Source organism: Puma concolor, chromosome D1 (assembly GCF_028749965.1).
Source record: "Puma concolor isolate L17-30 chromosome D1, mPumCon1.1.hap2, whole genome shotgun sequence".
Taxonomy (NCBI): Eukaryota; Metazoa; Chordata; class Mammalia; order Carnivora; family Felidae; genus Puma; species Puma concolor.
This window is the reverse complement of record NC_141676.1, coordinates 11,771,384-11,792,563: the sequence shown is the minus strand read 5'-3', so window position 1 is coordinate 11,792,563 and position 21,180 is coordinate 11,771,384. Positions and strand designations below refer to the sequence as shown.

General features: G+C 36.5%; 1 protein-coding gene and 1 pseudogene across 1 annotated transcript; both read right to left on the bottom strand.

Annotated features, from left to right (window-relative positions):
* Positions 1-552: 552 nt before the first annotated feature.
* LOC112865063 (olfactory receptor 5AN6-like) lies at positions 553-1,497 on the bottom strand. The gene has a single exon (XM_025928099.2). The coding sequence runs from the start codon at positions 1,495-1,497 to the stop codon at positions 553-555; it is 945 nt and encodes a 314-aa protein (XP_025783884.1).
* A 12,081-nt stretch (positions 1,498-13,578) lies between these two features.
* Positions 13,579-14,600, bottom strand: LOC112865059 (olfactory receptor 5AN6-like; annotated as a pseudogene).
* Between the last annotated feature and the right edge of the window lie 6,580 nt (positions 14,601-21,180).

Genomic DNA, 21,180 nt, shown 5'->3' with positions numbered 1-21,180 from the left:
TTTGTTTGAAGTTAACAAATCTGATCTGGTATAGTTACTCTTGCATTGGATAAATCCATAAATGAAGAAATTCATCCATTATTTCCAGAAATGAAAAAATAGGTTAAATCTGAGAATCAACCTAATTACTTAGGAAATTCATTTTCAAGAGATCTCTCAATACTAATAGTAATCTCTGCCTTACCTAAAATGAGTTGCCATAAAGACACATGCTGGTCTCCTGGTAGCCTTGATCAGTACTGGCATCTCTGGTTCTTGAGGTAGAACACTAGGTAGAGATGGAATATTGAAGGTGAAGGGCCATACCACCACAACTAGCTACAAAAACAGTGTGAATTGTTTGGCCTTTCGATGTATTGGTTCATAACTGATGAAGGATGGAGATGTTGAGCTTCCAGTTACTTTTCATGCATTTTCTAGTCCTTGTGCCAGTCACGGATTTATACTGGGAGAGTGAAGCAACTGTAATTCATCCCACAGTTAGGACAGTTGTGGTTCAATGTTTTAGTCACCAGTTTTTCCTATACTGTACATTTGAAATAAATTCCATAATTAGTAACAACAGAAAAAGATTCTCTTCTTCCTTCTGTTTAGGGCATCTTTGATTTCCTTGTTCCTCAAGCTATAGATCAATGGATTTAGCATGGGGATTAGAACAGTGTATAAAACTGATGCCAACTTGTTTTGGCTCAGGGAATCACCAGAGTTAGGATACATATAAACAAAGATACCTGAGCCAAAGAAGAGAGCCACAGCTGTCAGGTGAGAAGCACAGGTGTTGAAGGCCTTGGACCTGCCTTCAGCTGAGGTGATCTTCAGAATGGTGGCAACAATATAACCGTAGGATATCATGATAACCAAGACAGATGTGAGCCCAAAGATCACTGTGAGCACAGAGGTCATGATTTGAAAGAAAAAGGTGTCAGAGCAGGATAGGATCAGCAACTGGGGAAGATCACAAAAGAAATGGTTGATGACATTTGGCCCACAGAAATGAAGCTGAAGTAAGGCACACAGTTGGATAAATGAGCCACAGAATCCAATTACACAAGATCCCCCCACCATCTGCACACAGAGGGTGGGCAACATGATGGCGGTGTAGAGCAGAGGATTACAAATGGCAGCATATCGGTCATAAGCCATGGCAGCCAGGAGACAGCACTCAGTCAGACCCAGGCTAGAGAAGAAGAAGTACTGTATAGTGCACCCCACAAAGGAGATGTATTTCTGCTTCTTGAAGAAATCTGAGAGCATCTTGGGCGCTATAGTGGAAACATAGCAGATGTCCAGCAAGGACAGGTTACTGAGGAAAAAGTACATAGGTGTGTGCAGATGTGAGTCCACCCTGATGAGAGTGATGAGGCCTAGGTTCCAGGACACAGTCATGAGGTAGATCGCTAGGAATATTGAAAAAAGAACACTGGCGAGCTTTGGAAATTCAGAGAATCCCAAGAGAATGAACTTTGTAACTATTGTACTGTTCCTTCCCCCAGCCATTACATTAGTATTCCTAGGATAAGTAGACAAAGAAGAGAATAAGTCTTTAATTCAGTTGTTATCCCAATTTCTATTAACACCTTCTACTCACACTAAACACAAAGCCAAGAGAAATATGGAGCCATTTTAGAAAAAATAACCCTGGTTAACTTTGCCCCTAAATAGCTACAATGGTCCTGTGTATCAATTTTCCCACATGTAAAAGAGGACAATTACACTTTTCACTGTTAACCAACCAGGCTCTTACAAGGACAAAGGAAAGTGTAATAACATTCTTAAAAGATGCTTTAGAAATTTTAGGATATTATTGAAGGGGCTATAACTCCTAGGTATAGTTTAGTGACTAAAAGCATGGCCTTAGATGTCACATAGGTGTCTTTGGAATGTGGCTCTGCTGTCTGTGGGTTTTATGACTCTGAATAGGTTGTCTGTTATCTTTCTACCTGAGTTACTTAATCTGTAAGACAGAGATAATAGAACCTATCTCATAAGGTTCAGTTGAAATTAAATTAGTTCAGTTATGTACAGTGCCTATCATGCATATAGTAAGTATTGAATGAAGTTGTGTCATTAGCTATTATCTTTGTAATGTAGTTTTGAAGCAATCCTTTGGTTTGTGAAAAACTTTTAAAGTTTAAAAGGTTGGCAATACATATAACATTCTCTGCCTACAGTGGAATTAAGTTAGAAATCAGTAACAAACTGGTAATTAAAGAAACATCATAATTTGAAACTAATCACATATTTTTAAACTATTTAAAAGTAAAATAATAAATTATAATAGAAATTAGAAAGCATCTGTAACTTAAATATAATTAAAAATACTATTTACCAAATCTTGTGGATGTTTTAATTGAAATATAATTGGCATATAATATTGTGTGAGTTTAAGGTGTACAGTGTGTTGATTTGATACATTTATATATTACAATATGATTATCGTCATAGCTTTAACTGACACTTCTATCATGTCACATAATATCATTTCCTTTTTGCAGTAAGTTAAATCTTGTGTATTTAAAGATGGACTTAGATAGAAAAGACTGAAAACAAATGACCTGACCACAATTCTTAGGTAGGAAGGAACAAAATTTTAAAAATATTAAAGAATTTTAAAGTACTACAAGAAAATCAAGAGTTGATTTGTGACATATCTGGTGATATCAAGCAAAAAAAAAATTTTTTTTTTATTTTTAAGGAATGGAAAGGGGGATATAACTCTAGCTCCTGGAGTTGTCACAAAGGACACTCTAAAAACTTCCATGTCAATAAATTTTTAAAACTTAAAATGTACAAATATTTAGGAAAGTGTAACTTGCCAAAAGTGACTCAAAAAGGAATAGGAAATATGAATATTTAATAAACACTAAAAAATAGTGTTTTAATTTTTTTTTTCAACATTTATTTATTTTTGGGACAGAGAGAGACAGAGCATGAACGGGGGAGGGGCAGAGAGAGGGAGACACAGAATCGGAAACAGGCTCCAGGCTCCAGGCTCTGAGCCATCAGCCCAGAGCCTGACGCGGGGCTTGAACTCACGGACCGCGAGATTGTGACCTGGCTGAAGTCGGACGCTTAACCGACTGCGCCACCCAGGCGCCCCTAAAAAATAGTGTTTTAAAAAATAGTGTCAACAGTAAGGGTCTTCCCATGAAGAAAACTCCAGGCCCAAATGGTTTAATCAGCAAGTTTTACCAAAAACAAAGGAAAATAGTAATTCCAATTATACACAAAATCTAATGTATAGATACTTATATCAGTTTCCAAGTCATTTTGTGGGACTATCATAACTTTATACCAAAAGTTGACAATAATGGAATAAAAATGGAATATTATAGCCATATTAACTATGTACATAGATTAGAAACATCTTGAACAGAATTTTGACAAACTGAATCCAACGATACATAAAAATAATACAGCATGAACAAGTTGTGTTATTTCAGAAAAGTTATTTCAGACAGTTATTTCAGAAAAGCACATTGCCTTAATATTAGAAAATCGTTTAGAGTAATTTACCACAGTAAGAGATTAAAGAAGAAAGCAATATAATCATCTAAATGGATATAACTAAAAAAATTCATTCATGATTTTAAAAAATCAGCAAATAAGGAAAATAATTTAAACTTGTCAAGGATATCTTACAACCAAACTCAGTAAATTAAATTTTTAATGGTAAAATAATGAAAGAATTATCATAAGGGTCAAAGCAAGGAAATAAAGCTCACCGTCACATATTTTATTAATCTTTGCCTTAAAGATTCTAGCTAGTGTAACAAGGGCACAAAAACAATCAATTTCAAAAGTCAACTTTGGGCCCCTGGGTGGCTCAGCTGGTTAAGTATCTGACTATTGATTTTGGCTCAGGTCATGATCGCACAATTCATGAGATCGAGCCCTGCATCAGGCTCTGTGCTGACAGCATACAGCCTGCTTGGGATTCTCTCTCTCCCTCTCTCTCTGCTCCTCCCTTGCTCTCTCTCTCTCTCTCAAAAATAAATAAAAATAAAAGGTCAACTTTAGAGAAGTATAATTTACAAACAATAAAATATATCAATTTTATAAGGTCGACAAATTTGCTCATCCATTTGCCACCACCACAATCAAGACACAGGACATTTTCTTCCTTACAAAATATTCTTTTCTGCCTTTTTAAAATATAATTCCTCTCTCCTAACCCCTTGTCTTAGGCAACCACCAATCTGCTTTCTGTCACTCTATATTAGGGGACCTTCACTAGATTTTCAAAATGAAATCAAATCGTATGTACTCTTTTATGTTGGGTTTCATTTGTTCAACAAAATCTTTCTGAAATTCACCCATGTAATTGTGCTCATCAATAGTTTGTTTCTTTTAATGGCTGAGTAATATTTAATTATACATATATACCACAATGTATTCATTCACCTGTTGATGGATATTTGAATTGTTTCTAATTTGTAGCTATTATAAAGAAACCTTTTATGAATTTTTGTGAGCAAATCATGGTGTAGACATATGCTTTCATTTGGTGGGGGGCGGGGGGTAAGTACTTTGCAGTTGAGTTGGTGGATTATATGGTAACTGTGCGTTTAACTTCAAAAGAAATTGTCAAATTGCTTTCCCAGTGCATAATTTTTAAAAGTTTTATTGAGATATAATTCACATACCATATAGTTCACTTGATTGTACCATTTTACATTGCTAGCAACAGCTATGAGAATTTCAGCTTTTGAGGATAAGAAAGAAATTATATTTTTCTTACCTCCATGGAATCTGGTTACTTTTGTAGAAAATCCAAAAGAAACTAAATAGCAATATGAGAATTAAGCATTATTCCCACATGATCTGAATGTCTATGTAGAAAATAAAAAAGACTGTACAGGTAACTCATTGGAAGTAATGAGAGTTTAGCAAAATCAACATACAAAAATAATGTTGAAAATCAATTTAATGAAAAAATCACTATCACAGAGATTAAGTTCAAGTTGGAGGCAGCAAAAAAAAAAAAAAAAAAAAAAAAAAAGGAGACAATATACTGCTGAAAATAAAGTCAAAGACAGAAGGAATAGGCTTTTTAAAAGGGAAGTAAAAGATTGAAAGAGTTGAAAGGATTAATGAGACTGTAACACCGGTAGAAGACAGAGCGCTCTTGTCCCTAAAGAAAGCAAACCAAAATAAAGGAAAGGAATGGTACTGAAAAAAAAATTCGGTAATATATTCTGTAATGAAGAGTTAATGCCACAAATCTAATGAATGCAACTTGTCAAAACAAAGGTCACACACTGATTTAAAAAAAAATCAGAGGCACCTGGCTGACTCAGTGGGTGGAGCATGTGACTCTCGATCTTGGGGTTGTGAGTTTGAGCCCCACATTAAGTAGAGCTCACTTTAAAAAATAATAAAATAAAAGCTTCAAAAGTTAAAAAAAAATATCTTCTGAGCAATCAGAAAAATAACAAGTTACCTCAGGGGAAAATACCAACCCATCTTTACATTTCTTCATATAATATTCAACAGCAGAAGAGAGAAAGTCATGGTTTTAAATGTTTAAACATTTAAATATTTAAATGTTTAATGTTTTAAATGTTAAAACATTAAAAGTCATGTTTTTAAATGTTTAAAACAATTAAAGTTTGGGGGCAGAGAAAGTGGGATGCCCCAAATCTGGTGCCAAACCAACCTGTCATTCAAGAGTGCAAGCAAACTTACATCCATTTTTAAAAATGAGAGGGGCGCCTGGGTGGCTCAGTCAGTTAAGCAGCCAACTCTTAATCTCGGCTCAGGTCATGATCTCACGGTTTCATGAGTTTGAAACCTGCATCAGGCTCTGTGCTGACAGTTATGGTTCAGTTATGATGGTTTTAGCAAGACTATCCCGTAGGTAATATTGGACACTTGTTTTCAATATCCACATTTAGAAAGCACATATCTTCATCCTGTGTCATGTCATAAGTGCAGGGCTTTGCCTGGCTCTGCACTCTGAGCACCTATGAGAAGCCATTAGAAATGGTTACACGGCCCACAGATTCATCCTCGTTGTTACATGCCACCTTAGTGGATTTTTAAAAGCCTTTCCCTCCCTCTATTTCCCTCTCCAGCAAGTAAATTTCACAGAACTTTGTTAAATAATCTGATGATTATTTAAATTAACTTCTAGTTTTAAACTTGTGCATCTTTCATGTAAATGATTGTTCTCTCTTCTTACTCTAACATTGTCCACTGCAATGTGATAAGATAGCTCTTGTTAAAGAATGTGTACATACCTGTTCAAAAATTTCAGAAGAAAACAGAAAAAGAAAAAATCAGGGTTTTTTTTTCTCACCTAAATCAAAGATACAGTTAATATTTTGTGTGGAATAGGGAGTGAACATGAGGCAAGAGACTGTCGGTTTACACCCAAGTGAAATGGGTGTGAGGTCTTCCAGACTGCTAGTAATGTCAATAACAGGCTATAACAACAACAAAATGTTAGCCCAGAAACAGGTGAGGTTAAGAGGATCCTAACGGTTGGATAAGATGTATCTGATATAGATAACCCTTTGCACCACTCAGATTTGTTCATGCCCTCCCATTGTACCTCTAATACTACAATATAGAGGCTCCAATTTTGTGAGAACAAAATGCCATCAGTTCCTCCCAAGAGGAGAGGTACAGTCAATAGGGCTAATGAAGCAAGTTTCTTCCTTGACAAGTAGCTAGTTCTGAGGTCCCAGCAGATGAATCTTATCTCTCCACTACTAATTTCAGACTTCCCTCACTCTCAGCCATTATTTCAGATGGTCTAGGCTTCCTGTTCAGAGAATTAACCCACAACTACATCCCTGAAGAATCTGAGTGCTTAGTTTCTTTGCTCTTAATAGTTCTTGGTTGCTGCAATTGCCCATTAACTGTTCTCCTGGGCATCAAAAGATGCCCCGGTGAATTCTCTGGGCTCCAGACACACTCCTTCTACCTGATTGTGTAGCAGCAACCCTAACTCCCCATGATAATCAGGTCAATTATCCTCGCCATACAGTAAGTTCTTTCTTTGCCTGATGGTCTATTAGCATCAGGTGAAAGTCTCAAATTCATTGGAGTCCTTCTGTGTCCCCTGACAGAGTGATTCTACCTGGGATCTAGAGCCTCTAACTTGGTAGAACTTAAGTTTATAGGGAAACAAAAGCACAAATTGTAAAAGTGGGTCACTTGGAATCACAGCGAAGGGGTGAAAATCTTATTCCATTCTTTGGTTCCTGGAGCCATATACTTAAGGTACTTGGGAAAAGCACTATATATCACTTGTTTACTTAGTTCACATACAGCTTCCTAGAAGATAGTGCCTTACCTATCAGGAATTTTCTAGCTGACACCTTAATTCAGCTATTAAACCATATATTTCTGTATAAAGACATACAATAAAATATCAATAAATCTCATGATCATACTCCCATTAGTTCACCTTCTTTGCCATAAACTGTATCATTTTAACTGAGGTAATGTCATATGGGATAGACTGGGTGTTCTGCAAGCCTTACATGGTGGTACTGGCAGAGATAGTGCATGCATGGAAGGCAGGCCTTTAGCTATAGAATGTGTCAATTTAAGTAGGCATAAATCACTCTTCCTTCCAAGGTGGTAGAGTTCACTATTATATACCTACCACCAAGTGGTTGGCTGGTGTTCTTGAGTACTATTGATGGTTCTGGCTTTACTTTTTTTCTAGCACAATGGACATTCAGTTGTGTCAGTAATTTGGCCTTGATGAGAAAGAACTTGAGCAGTGCCTTCAACCATTCCACCATGGTCACTCGCTGTTCATGATGGCCATGAACTGTAATATACAAAGAGAGAGGCTGGGTGACATCCGGTCTTTGTCAATCCGTCCATCTAAGTATGAGAAGTCCCACTGGAATGGATGCTTTCTGGTGAGTATTAACGTGACAAAAAGATCTGTGTTTCATGCCCATAGGTTCATCCATATACTTCTTCCCTGGATGTTCTTGTCCCTGGTCTTCCAATATTGCTCTTTCCAGGCTCCTGACCAACCAGTCAAGCTATCTGACACTGCTTAAGAGCCCATGTGTATCTTTAACCCAGGAGCTTTTTCCCTCAATGTAAATTGGACAACCAGGTGTGCTTCTTGGGACTCTGACCACTAGGAGGATTTCCCTTCACCACTGTCCTTTAGGGACACTTTCTTGGGCAGTAACAGTCTGCTTTCCACTCTATTACTACACATTCTTGTCAACACTTGACTTTGTCCTACTTGTTAGTTTTTAGTTAAATGGTAGGTGTGAAATTATATTGCTCTACAATTAATGAGATTTAAATCCTTTAACATGTTTCAAGACCATTTGTACTTCCTTATGAAATTTCTATTGACTTACTTAGCCCATATTAACTCAGACATTTGTCTTTTTTATTTATAGGAGTCTGTTATATACTCTAGATGCTAATCAGTTGTATTTGTCTTAGTATCTTCTCTGGTCAGGAATGGATCTTTGAGGGATTCCTAGAAGTCTCTTAATAATGTCTGTATGGTTCTTGGTTTAGAAACATGTGAACTAAACAAATTAATCTGTAAACTTAATCTGTTAATCTGAATACCAGATATGCAATGGTGAAATGTGGATCAAGAAATGGCAATACACACACTTCTTTTGAAAGTTAAGGAGGAAGAGACATATAGCACTCACCAGACTATAGCAATCCCTATTCTAAGCCGATCTTATGAGGAACCCTCAGTGGGAGTGCACTATTCCATGACTAGGGACCACTACATCCATTCTTCTTAGTCCATTATTTTCCATGACACTTAATTCCACTTTCTGTAAAGTCCTTACTTTGATATTTCTCCTCTTTGGCCACATTTGAACAGTAAATTGAAGAATGTCTCCTCCTTGGGAGTGTCTGATCAGCTATCTCAGATTGCTTCCTGGACACTGAAAATTGATGGCCCCAAAATTCTTTTAAGTCTCAAAGAGCCAGCTTTCTGCTAGTCCAGACTAATATTTGACTTATTTTCTTATTTAGGTCAGCTCCCCAGATCAATAGCCATATTCACAATTCTTTTCTAGATATCTCTGTCTTTATCTCTCTCTATATTTCATATATATCATATATATAAAATATCTTAGTCGTATCAGGCTTCTCTGTGAGAATCACACTCTAAGTCCCTAAATTTCTTTTACGTGGACCATTTTGTCAAATTAAAAAGATTTACTGAGCATAACCTTCAATCACTTAGACTTTAAGACAATGGGGGGTGATAACCACATCCTTGATATGGTCAAGGCTGGGCTTTATTGCCCCCTCTTTTTTTTGGGGGTCCTTCTAATTTCTATCTTTACTGGTTAGAGATAGAAATCAGTTTTCTCCTCTAGTTGTGTAAGTCTCCAAAACTTATTTTTTTCTTCTCTCCAAGTTTTAATTTAAATTCCAGTTAGTTAACATACTAGTAATATTAGTTTCAGATGTGCAGAATTTAGCGATTTATCCTTTACATACAACACCCAGTGCTCATCACAAGTGACCTCCATAACACCCATCACCTTTTCAACCCATTCCCCATCCACCTCCCTCCATCAACCCTCAGTTTGTTCTCTATAGTTAAGAGTCTGTTTCTTGGTTTGCCTCTCTTTTTTCCCCCCTTTCAGTATGTTCATCTGTTGTGCTTCCAAAATTCCATCTTAGTGAAATCATATGGCATTTGTCTTTCTCTGACTGACTTATTTCACTTAGCATGATACACTCTAGCTCCATCCATGTCATTGTAAATGGCAAGATTTCATTCTTTTTGATGGCTGGGTAATATCCCATTGCATATACAAACCATATCTTCTTTATCCATTCATTATTCCATAGACCTTTGGGCTCTTTCCATAATTTGGCTATTGTTGATAATGCACCAGGATGCATGTATCCATTCAAATTAGTATTTTTGTATCCTTTGGGTAAATACCTAATAGTGTAATTGCTGGGTTGTAGGGTAGTTCTATTTTTAATTTTTTGAGGAAAGTCCATACTGTTCTCCAGAGTGGCTGTACCAGTTTGCATTGCCAACAGTGCAACAGGGTTCCTCTTTCTCCACGTCCTTACCAACACCTGTTGTTTCCTGTGTTATTAATTTTAGGCATTCTGACTGATGTGAGGTGATATCCCAGTGTAGTTTTGATTTGTATTTCCCTGATGATGAGTAAGGTTGAGCATCTTTTCATGTGTCTGTTGGTCATTTGGATGTCTTCTTTGGAAAAATATCTGTTCATGTCTTCTGTCCATTTTTTAACTGGATTATTTGTTTTTTTGGGTGTTGAGTTTGATAAGTTCTTTATAAATTTTGGATACTAACATCTGATAATGGGATACTAACCCTTTATCATATGTGTCATTTGAAAATATCTTCTCCTATTCCAAAGGTTGCCTTTTAGTTTTGTTGGTTTAGTTTTGTTGATTCCTTCACTGTGCAGAAGCTTTTTATTCTGATAAAGTCACAATAGTTTATTTTTGCCTTTGTTTCCCTTTCCTCAGGAGACATATCTAGTAAGAAGTTGCTACGACTGATGTCCAAGAGGTTGCTGCCTGTATTCTCCTCGAGGATTTTGATGGTTTCCTGTCTCACATTTAGGTCTTTCATCCGTTTTGAATTTATTTTTGTGCATGGTGTAAGAAAGTGGTCCAGTTTCATTATTCTGCATGTTGTTGTCCAGCTTTCCAACACCATTTGTTGAGGAGACTCTTTTTCCATTGGATATTCTTTCCTGCTGTGTCAAAGAGGAGTTATCCATATAGTTGTGTCTCCCCTTGTAAGTTAGGGACTTCTTTTGTATTGCTGCTTTTAAGAATTTTTTCTTTATGGCTTTATTTTGCAAGTGTAATTACAATATGTCTTAGTGTTGGCCTGCTTTTGTTGATTTTGATGTAAGTTCTCTATGCCTCCTGGATTTGGAAGTCTGTTTCCTTCCCAAGATTAGGGAAGATTTCAGCTATTACTTCCTCAAATAAACCTTCTGCCTCCTTTTCTCTCTCTTCTCCTTCTAGGACTCCTATGATACAAATGTTATTACATTTCGTGGAGTCCCTAGGTCTATGCCTGTGATCCATAATTCTTTCTCTCTTTTACTCAGCTTCATTATTTTCAATTACTCTATCTTCTATAACATTTAATTGTTTCTCTGTCTTCCATTCTTGTGGTTATTACATCTAGTCTGCTTCAAATCTGTTACTACATTTTCATTTGATTTTTTTCACTCTTTTATCTCTGCTGTAAGGATTTCTCTGATGTATTCCATGCTTTTCTCAAGCCCAGTGAGTATCCTTAAGATTATTGCTTTAAATTCTCCATCAGGCATATTAATTATTTATACCTGTTTCAATTAGATGTCTGACCACAACCTTTTCTTGGTCTTTCTTTTGGGATGAATTCCTCTATCTTGGCATTTTTTCTAAGTCTTGGAAAAGCCTGTTATGCTTCCTGTTCCTAATAGTAATGGCTTTATGAAGAAGTCGTATAGTGTTCAGGGGCTGGCACTTCAAGAATGTCTCTAGTATGTGCTGCATTTTTGGCTAAGTTTTGGCTGCCCTATCCTTCAGGCCAGTTGTCTGAAGAGACTCTCCTTGCCTGCAGTGGGCAGTGTTTAGACCTTGGCCACAGTGTGGTGAGTTTTAACCAGGTGTGCTCTAGTCTGCTTGTTAAATGAGACCTGATGCTACTTCCACTAGAACTGAAGCCTTGCAGAACTCTCTGGTTGGTAGACATGGTGCAGGTGGGGATTTGTGCTGGTTTTCTGAGGAAAGGTTCCACTGCACTTGGACTTAGGCACACTTGCCCAAGAAAAGCAGCACCAAAAGAGCACAGGGGGGTGGGAGTTGGTGTAAGCAGGTTAGGCAGCCAGTGTTGGCACTGTGCTGTTTATGCAAGCTGGTTTATGATGATGGGGGAAGGAAATGGTGCCAGCCAGCTCCTTTGTCCCTGAAGAGGGATCTCTATGCTTGCTGCTCTCAGGGAGGCACTGCCAGAAAAGCGAATAATTTCCCCTCGTGCATCCCGGGCAGTTTTTAGATGGCTGTTTTCATGCTGTATTCATGTTGCTTGCCTGCCTATAGCAGTGCAGTGCACTTTGGGCTCTATCCCAGACAAGCCTCCTGACTTTTAAAACTCCAAATTTTAGGGACCTGGTGTGGCAGGTCTTCTGGGGGACTGTCTTGCCATGCTGGGACTGATGCAGATTTGACCCAGAAGGGCAGTCGTGCCAGAGCACAGAGGCATGGGATTCGGAGCAAAGCACTCTAAAGAACCAGCGTCTGGGTTAGCCACCACCAGCAAGGTGTCTCTGTGGCTATGCTTCCCTATGGTGCTCCCTAGCTTTTTGTACCTGGAGTGGCATCTCTGTGAATGCCACCTCTCACAGATGCACTCCAGGAAGAGCAAACTGTCTCTCCCCATGCACCACAGGTCATCCTCAGATTACACAGTCTACCCCAGGCTGCTTGAATGCCTTCTCTCCAGGAGTAGGGCAGTACCTTCAGGGATCTAACCCAGCCATGAACTCCACCTCTAAAACTCCAGTGTTTGAGTTTTTGCAAAAACTCATGAAAATCAGCCCCTCTCATTTTCCCAGCCAATGGCTTTGGGGAAGCATTGTCTTTGTGCATCCCCCTATGTGCTCCTCTCTCTCTCACCCTTCTCTGTGACCTGGGCTCCCTCCTCTCTGCAGCACCCATGATCTGTTTCTCCCCCAAACCATGTCTCTGCACTTCCTACCTCCATGTAGCCTCTTCTGCAGTTTGTTCTGTCAGTCCTCAGGTTGATTTCTTGGGTATTCAGAATAATTTGATAGTTATCTAGCTGTGTTTGAGGGATGAGACAAGCCTAGGGTCCTCCTACTTATGCTGCCATCTTAGCTCCTCTCAAGTCTCCAAATTTCTTGACTCTCTATATTCTCTTTCATTTCTTCCGTGCAAACTGGCCAGTTGTCTTGTGAGCTTTTCTCATTCTGGTAGAACCTTGTTAAATTCATCTAATAGCAACCAATTCATGCTACAAGCATTCCATTTTCCCACATAATCTCCCTTCAAAGTTATCACAAGTGCCGTCGTACCAAATCTTTTATTGTGCCAAACATAAATTACTATCCTCCCAGTTGTCAATAATATATTGCTTAACACCTATTTCCTGGCCCTAAAGAAACTTACAAATGTTAACACTGATTTTTTTTAATAGCGTACTACCACCTGTACAGATTTCTGTAACAGTTATGATGGACTGAGTATGTTACAGTAGCAAATAATCCAAAGCAGACTTATTTTTTGCTAACAACACATGTTTCTCTTATGTCAGCTGGGGGCTCTTCTCTTGCACCACCATCTTATTCCTTACAAGTCAGCCACTGATTAGACCACTGGGAATAAAAAAGGTAAAAAATCACACATATATAATCTCTACCTAGAAGTGGGATATGTCACATCTGTTCACATTTTCATTTGCCATAACAAGTCACATGCCCAAACCTGACTTCAAAGGGATGAAATACAATCCTCTCTCAGGGAATAGAGGGAAAGCAGATATTTGTGAAAAGTTACACAATATATTACAAGGCTTGTAAGTACTATTATAGCTGTTTTTCATACACTATTCTGCGTGTTTTGTGTCCTAAGCCCTAAAAGGCACCAATAATTCCATGAAAATATTCTCTTTTCCCATCTGTTTAAGGCATCTTTGATTTCCGTGTTCCTTACATTGCAGATCAATAGATTTAAATCACCACAGTGTATACAACAGAGGTCAGCTTGTTTTGGCTCAGAAAATCATCAGAAGTAGGGCACAAATAGACCAAGGTGTGTGAGCCATAAAAGAGAGTCACAGCTATCAGGTGAGAAGCACAGAAATTGAAGGCCTTGCACCTGCCTTCAGATAAAGTGATCTCAGAATGGTAGCAGCAATATAACCATAGAATATCATGATAACCAAGACAGATGTGAGTCCAAAGATCACTGTGAGCACAGAGGTCCTGATTTGAAAGGAAAAGGTATCAGAGCAGAATATGATCAGTAGCTGGGGAAGATCACAAAAGAAATGGCTGATGACATTTGGCCCACAGAAATGAAGCTGAAATAAGGCACACAGTTGGATAAATGAGCCAAAGAATCCAGTTACACGAGATCTCACAACCATCTGCACACAGAGGGTGGGAGATATGATGGCGGTGTAAAACAGAGGCTTACAAATGGCAGCATATCGGTCACAAGCCATAGCTACTAAGAAAAAGCACTCAGTCAGACTCAGGGTAAAGAAGAAGTACTGCATGGTGCCCCCTACAAAGGAGATGTATTTCTGCTTCTTGAAGAAATCTGAGAGCATCTTGGAAGCTGTGGAGGAAACATAACAAATATCTAAGAAGGCAAGTTTATTGATAAAGAAATACATGGGTGTGTGCAGGTAGGAGTCCATCTTGATCAGAGTGATGAGGGTGACATTCCAGAACACTGTCACGAGGGAGATGCCTAGGAAAAAGGATGACTTCAAGTTTTGGAAATTCAGAGTATCCCAATAGGATAAACCTGGTAATTGTAGTGCTGCTTCTTCCTTCACCCACTGCCATCGTGTTTCTGAGAACTGAAGGGAAATAACAAAAGAAATTTCTTATTATTCCAGTATCTTCAGGCTATTAAAAGTAAATACATGGTGTTACTTAGCTATTCAGCCCTGCACTTTAAGTAATTGCCTTGTAAACAACATAACAAGAAAAAAAGAAAAAGAAACTCCCCATACATATTTTTATTTCTTTATTTTTTAGGAATATTTTTATTAACCTATATTGGAAAAAATCCATATAAGTGTAGATCTTCACCTACATTTAAAAAACAATGTATCTAGAGACACATACCCCATTGACGATGGATGAATTAGGGGGAAGTGTAGCAAATGAAACTTATGAAAGAATTCAAAAAAGAAACTAAACATTATCTTGAGATCATACATGGAGGACTAACTGCCCAAACTAGCAACTAAAAATGCTGGATAAAATATTTTATAAATTTGCTCAAATGCATCAACTAGTTGGTTTTCTTTAAAAGCAAATACTATTCAAAACAAACACTAAATGAAAAAGAACACAGCAAGGTAGCACAACAGTTAACCTGGTTCGGTACTGCAGTCATTTGTCAAACTGAGACAAATGAGCATAGATATTTTTTAGCTTCATGGGACTCAGGGATCGGGAATGAGGACCCGATCAAGAGATTCCCATATAAGGTGGGTGCACCCAAAGAAATATACCATTAATACAAAAGTAAAAATTCAAACAACCATTATCCCACAATAATGCAAAGAAAGTTGTATGTCTAAAACTTGGCATTGAATAGAAAGGATAGAGTTATTTTAATCTCCTCAAAGAAATTCATAACTATAAGATAGTTAACACTGGAATGCCTAGTGCAGTCCAATTTCACACTACTTGAAATACCTGAAAAATCTCAAATGGGAACTGAGTTTAAAGAGATACTCAATATAGTCAATTCAATAGGCTAATGCAATTCAATATAGTTAGTCCATAAATCACTTGTCACAAGTTAGGTATGAGATAAGGAGCTTGTGGCACTTTATAAATCAATTCACAGTTTCACTGAAAGTATTGCTATGAAATAAATGATAGATGAAGGAAACAATATGCATAATGCTGTAGTTGATTTACATTCTGGGGAAATCTTATCTTGCTGTCATTTGCAAACTGACACCAGTCCATGTACCTCAATTTGAATAGCTCTGTCCTAGATACCTGACAGAAGCAGATGAAAGTGCTCTCTGGAGAAACCCACCTTCATTTCAGAGTTCAAAGTATTTTCATAGATGTAATTCCAAGAAAATTAATAGCTCAAAGTAAAAAATCACTAAGTATGTAAGTATATGAGAGTTAACAAAATATTAGCAGAAGCATACCAAAAACGGCTTTAGATCAATTGGACTTATCAGAATAGAAATAAGTTGCACAAATTTTAAGAAATATGAACATCTGTAAATATGAGTAAAGAGCAAGCAGACTCATATATGGCTAGTGAGAACACCTAGAAAACCACCTGGCTGTGGGTCTGGGAGAAGGCTCACAAATCTGAGTGTTTAGGAGTGCTCTGAGGGAAGCAAAAGGGCAGCTGTGGGCATCCATCCTCGCTTTGAAGGATAAAGAGAAAACATACAATCTTAAGAGTTCTGTCTCAAGAGGAAACAAGAAATGTGGAGCAAGAATATGCATAGAAAAAGTCTGAGAAAACTTCAGAATCCATACCAGGGCTGACAAAAGATATTTGTCTCCTAAAGCCAGTTGGTAAAGCCTGAAGGATACAACTCCTTTAAATGCAATGACATCAATGCAAATCTTCAAGGAACATGAAAAAGCAAGGAAACATAACACCACCAAAGGAACACAATAATTTTCTAGTAACTGCCCCTAAAGAAATATAGATCTGTAATATGCATAATAAGAATTCAAAATAGTTGCTTTAAGGAAACTCAGTGAGCTATATGAGAAAACACAAAAAGAGATCAGGCAAACAATACACAAACAAAATGAGAAATTTAATGGAAAGAGAAAAATCATTAAAAAAAAGAACCTAACAGAAATTCTGGAGTTGAAGAATACAATGAATGAAAAGAAAAATGCCATGGAGAGTATCATTATAAGATTGGCTCAAGCAGAAGAAAGAATCTGTTAAGTAGAAGACAGTCCTTTGAAATCATCCAGTCAGAGGAAAATGAAGAGAAAAGTATGAAAAGAAGTGAAAAAATACCTATATGGATTATGGGATACCATTAAGAGAAACATTCTGTGAATTATCGGACTCTAAGAGAAGAGAGGGAGAAAGGGGATGAGAGCTCACTTACATAAATAATGGCTAAGAATTTCCCAAATCTAGGAAGAGATTTGGACAATCAACTTCAAGAAGCTCATGGAGTCCCCCCAAATTTTAACCTAAAGTTATCTTCTCTGATACATTATATTTAAACTGTCTCAAATCAAACACACACAAAAAGAAATTTAAAAGCAATAATTGAGAAAAAATCCTCACATACAAGTGAACTATCAGCAGATTTCTCAACAGAACTTTGCAGGCCAGGGAAGACTGGTATACTATATTCAAGGTGACAAAAGAAAAAAAATATGTCAACCAAGAATACTTTACCCAGCAGAGTCGTCCTTCATAAATGAAGAAGAAATAAAAACTTTCCAAAGCAAACAAAAGTTGAAGTGGTACATCACCACTAGACCTGCCTTACAAGAAATATGGAAAATTCTTCAAGCTGAAAGGAAAGGGTACTAACAAGTTACATGAAAATAGACAACACACTGACAATGGTAAGTATATAGCCAAATTCACAGCACTCTAATACTGTAATATAATGGTGGGTTAAACCATTATAAACCATTGAAAAAAATCCATGTAAGTGTAGATCTTCACCTTAACTTAATGCCAGTATAAAGGTCAAAGGACAAAAGTATTAAAAAAAATAACTACGGCTGCAGTAATTTGGTAATGGATACATAGTATAAAAAGAGGTAACTTGGGACATCAAAACCATAACAGGTGAAAGGGGAGGAATATAAGGGTAGACTATTATAACAATAAGATGTTTTATGTAAAGCCACATTATAGCCATAAAGCAAAATCCTACAGTATATGCATAAAAGATAAAGAGAAGCAAAAGCACGCCATTATGGAAAATTATCAGTTCACAAAGAAAGACAGAAAGAGAAGAAGAAGAAAGAAGCAAGGGAACTTTGAAACAGCCATAAAACAATCAATAAAATGTCATTAGTAAGTTCTTACCTACCAATAATTACTTTAAATGTAAATGGACTAAATGCTCCAATCAAAAGGCACAGAGTGGCTGAATGGATTTAAAAAAAAAATAAAAAGACCCAACCATATACTGCCTAATGAGACTCACTTCAGGTTTAAGGACACACAAAGCCTCAAAGAAAAGGGCTGGAAAAAGATATTTCATGCAATAGAATATCTTTCATTCCATTGGAAGGTTATTTTGTTCAATGAAAATGAAAATAGACCAGGGGTAGCTATACTTATATCAAACAAAATAGACTTTAGGGCAAAAACTGTTACAAGAAACAATGAAGGTCATTATATAATGATAATGGTTTAATTTATCAAGAGGATATAACAGTAATAAATACATATGCACCCACCATCAGATCACCTAAGTATGTATTAAGCCAATACTATCAGAACTGAAAGGAATAACAGACAAAAAACAGTACTCCACTTTAAACAAAAGACAGGTCATTCCATACTAAAACTCAATAAGGAAACAATGGACTTGAAATATACTTTAGACCAAATGGACCAAACTGCCATATACAGAATATCCAACAGCAAAAGAACACACATTCTTCTCAAGCACACATGAAACATTCTCTAGGATGTCCTTAGGCCACAAAACAAGTCATAACAAATATAAGACAACTGAAATCATATCAAATATATTTTCCAACACAATGATATGAAACTAAAAATCAAAAATAGGAAGAAAGCTGGAAAAATAAAAAATATGTGGAAATTAAATAGTACACTCCTAAACAATCAACGGTCAAAGAAGAAATCAAGAGAAATGAAAAATACATTAAATGGAAATGGAAACACAGCATACCAAACTATGGGATAAAGCAAAAGTAGTTCTTTTTTTTTTTTTAATTTTTTTTTTAACATTTATTTATTTTTGAGACAGGGAGAGACAGAGCATGAACTGGGGAGGGTCAGAGAGAGGGAGACACAGAATCCGAAGCAGGCTCCAGGCTCTGAGCTGTCAGCACAGAGCCCGATGCAGGGCTAGAACTCACAGACCGCAAGATCATGACCTGAGCCGAAGTCAGCCACTTAACCAACTGAGCCACCCAGGCGCCCCAAGCAAAAGTAGTTCTAAGAGGAAGTTTATAGAAATAAATGCCTACATTAAGAAAAAGTTTCTGAAATAAACAATCTAAATTTACACCTCAAGGAACCAGGAAAAAAAAAAGGTGCATACTAAGCCTAAAGTTAGCCAAAGGAAGGAAATAACAAAGATCAGAGCAAAAATAAATAAAATGGACACTAGAAAAACAACAAAAAAGATCAACAAAATTAAGAGCTGGTTTTATAAAAAGATAAACAAAATTGACAAATCTTTAGTTGGATTAACTAAGAAAAAAGAAAGAAGACTCAAATAAAATCAAATGAGAAAGGAGGCATTACAACTGATAATACAGAAATACAAAGGACCATAAGAGACTACTATAAACAATTATATGCCAGAAAATTAGGAAATCTAGAATAAATGGATAAATTACCATAAACACACTCACTACCAAGAGTGAATCATGAAGAAACAGAGAACCTTAAAGATGAATAATGATTAAGGAGATTAGAGCAGTGATCAAAAGCACCTCCACAAATAAAAGACCAGGACCAAATTACTTTATGGGTGAATTTTACCAAACATTTCAAGAGGAATTAATACCAATTCTTCTCAAACTCACAAAGCACAAGAGGAGAAACACTCCCAAACTCATTGTATGAGACCAGCATAACCCCAAAACCAAAGCCAGATGGGGACATGACAAGAAAAGAAAACCATAGCAATATCTCTGATGAATACAGATGCAAAAATTCTCAACAAAATATCGGCAAACCAAACCCAAAAGCATATTAAAAGGATCATACACCATGACCAAGTGGGATTCATCCTGGTGCAAGGATGATTCAACATATATATCAATCAATAAATGTGACACATCACACTAATTAAAGAGAGAACAATCACATGATCATCTCAATAGATGCAGGAAAAGCATTTGACAAAATTCATTACTGTTATGGATAAAAATCCTCAACAAATTGGGTATAGAAGACTATACAGTATGGTGATTATAGTTAATAATACTGTATTATATACTTGAAAGTTGCTAAGAGGGTAGATCTTAAATGTTTTCACCATAAAAACAAAGGTCATTACATGAGTGGATAGACGTGTTTAACACAGTGGTCATTTCACAATATATGCATGTATCAAATCTTCACACTGTACACCTTAAACTTACACAATGTTATGTGTCACTTATATGTCATTAACAGTAGAAAAATAATGAAATAGGAAAAGCACACAAAAATAATTCGGTAATATTAGCCTAAAATTTAACGAGGTTAGACTTAGAGATTGAATGCACGTATCTTATCTGGGGAAAAGTTAATACATAATGATCAACACCAAGTCATCTCCTGGTGAAGTTACAGGAATTCAGTGATAAAAAAGGAATCCTTTGGACATTGAGGGAAAAGAAAATAGCAAGTTACCTGTAGGGGAAAACATCAGCTTGGCCCTGGATTCTCCACAATAACACTGAACATTAAAAGGCTGTGGAGCAGTATTTACAAAACTCATCTCCTTTTATAACCAAACTGTCATTCCAATATTAAGGCCACACGAAAATATTTTCCACCATAAAAAACCTCAGGAACACAGTATCCATTAGCCCTTAATGAAGAAAAAAATCTACCAGAATATGAATATGAAACAGCAAAGATTTTTAAAAAAATAACATACTAGTGATAGCATTTCATTCAGTTAAAACAACCATGGCAATTATGGTTACAGGATACACAAATGCATCATATTTCAGTCATTTGAAATGACAATGTAAACATGTATGTATTGATAAAAATATCCAAGATAAAATAAGTGGAAAAATCAGGTTACAGAACAATGCATATTGAAAAATAAAACTTACACAACTCTATATACAGGCACATGTAAGAAAAATTTCCAAAGTATTTACATGAAGATAATAGCTGTGGTTATCTCTGGATGGCAGTAGCATAGGTGATATCATTTTCTTCATAATGCCTTATCTGACATATTTATAAATTTTTAGTGGGAATATTTTGTGTTGACTATTAGGAAATTTAAGATATTTTTCTTTAAAAAGATACAATCCATATAACTCATGTTTTAACTGGTTCAGATAAAGTGAATTAGCTAGAAGAGTCATAAAGTCATACAAGTTTATCAATTTCCAGTGCCTACAAAAATGGCAATAGAAAGCCATTATCAATATTTCAAAAGCTAATGAAAATGTGTATATTTTCATTATACCACACGGAGATTTTACTTATTTATTTTTCTTTTATTTCATTATTTATTTATTTATTTAAAAATTTTTTAAATTTACATCCAAGTTAGTA

Coding starts and splice junctions, on each gene's coding strand:
- LOC112865063 (XM_025928099.2), bottom strand. CDS start 1,497: ATGGCTGGGGGAAGGAACAGTACAATAGTTACAAAGTTCATTCTCTTG.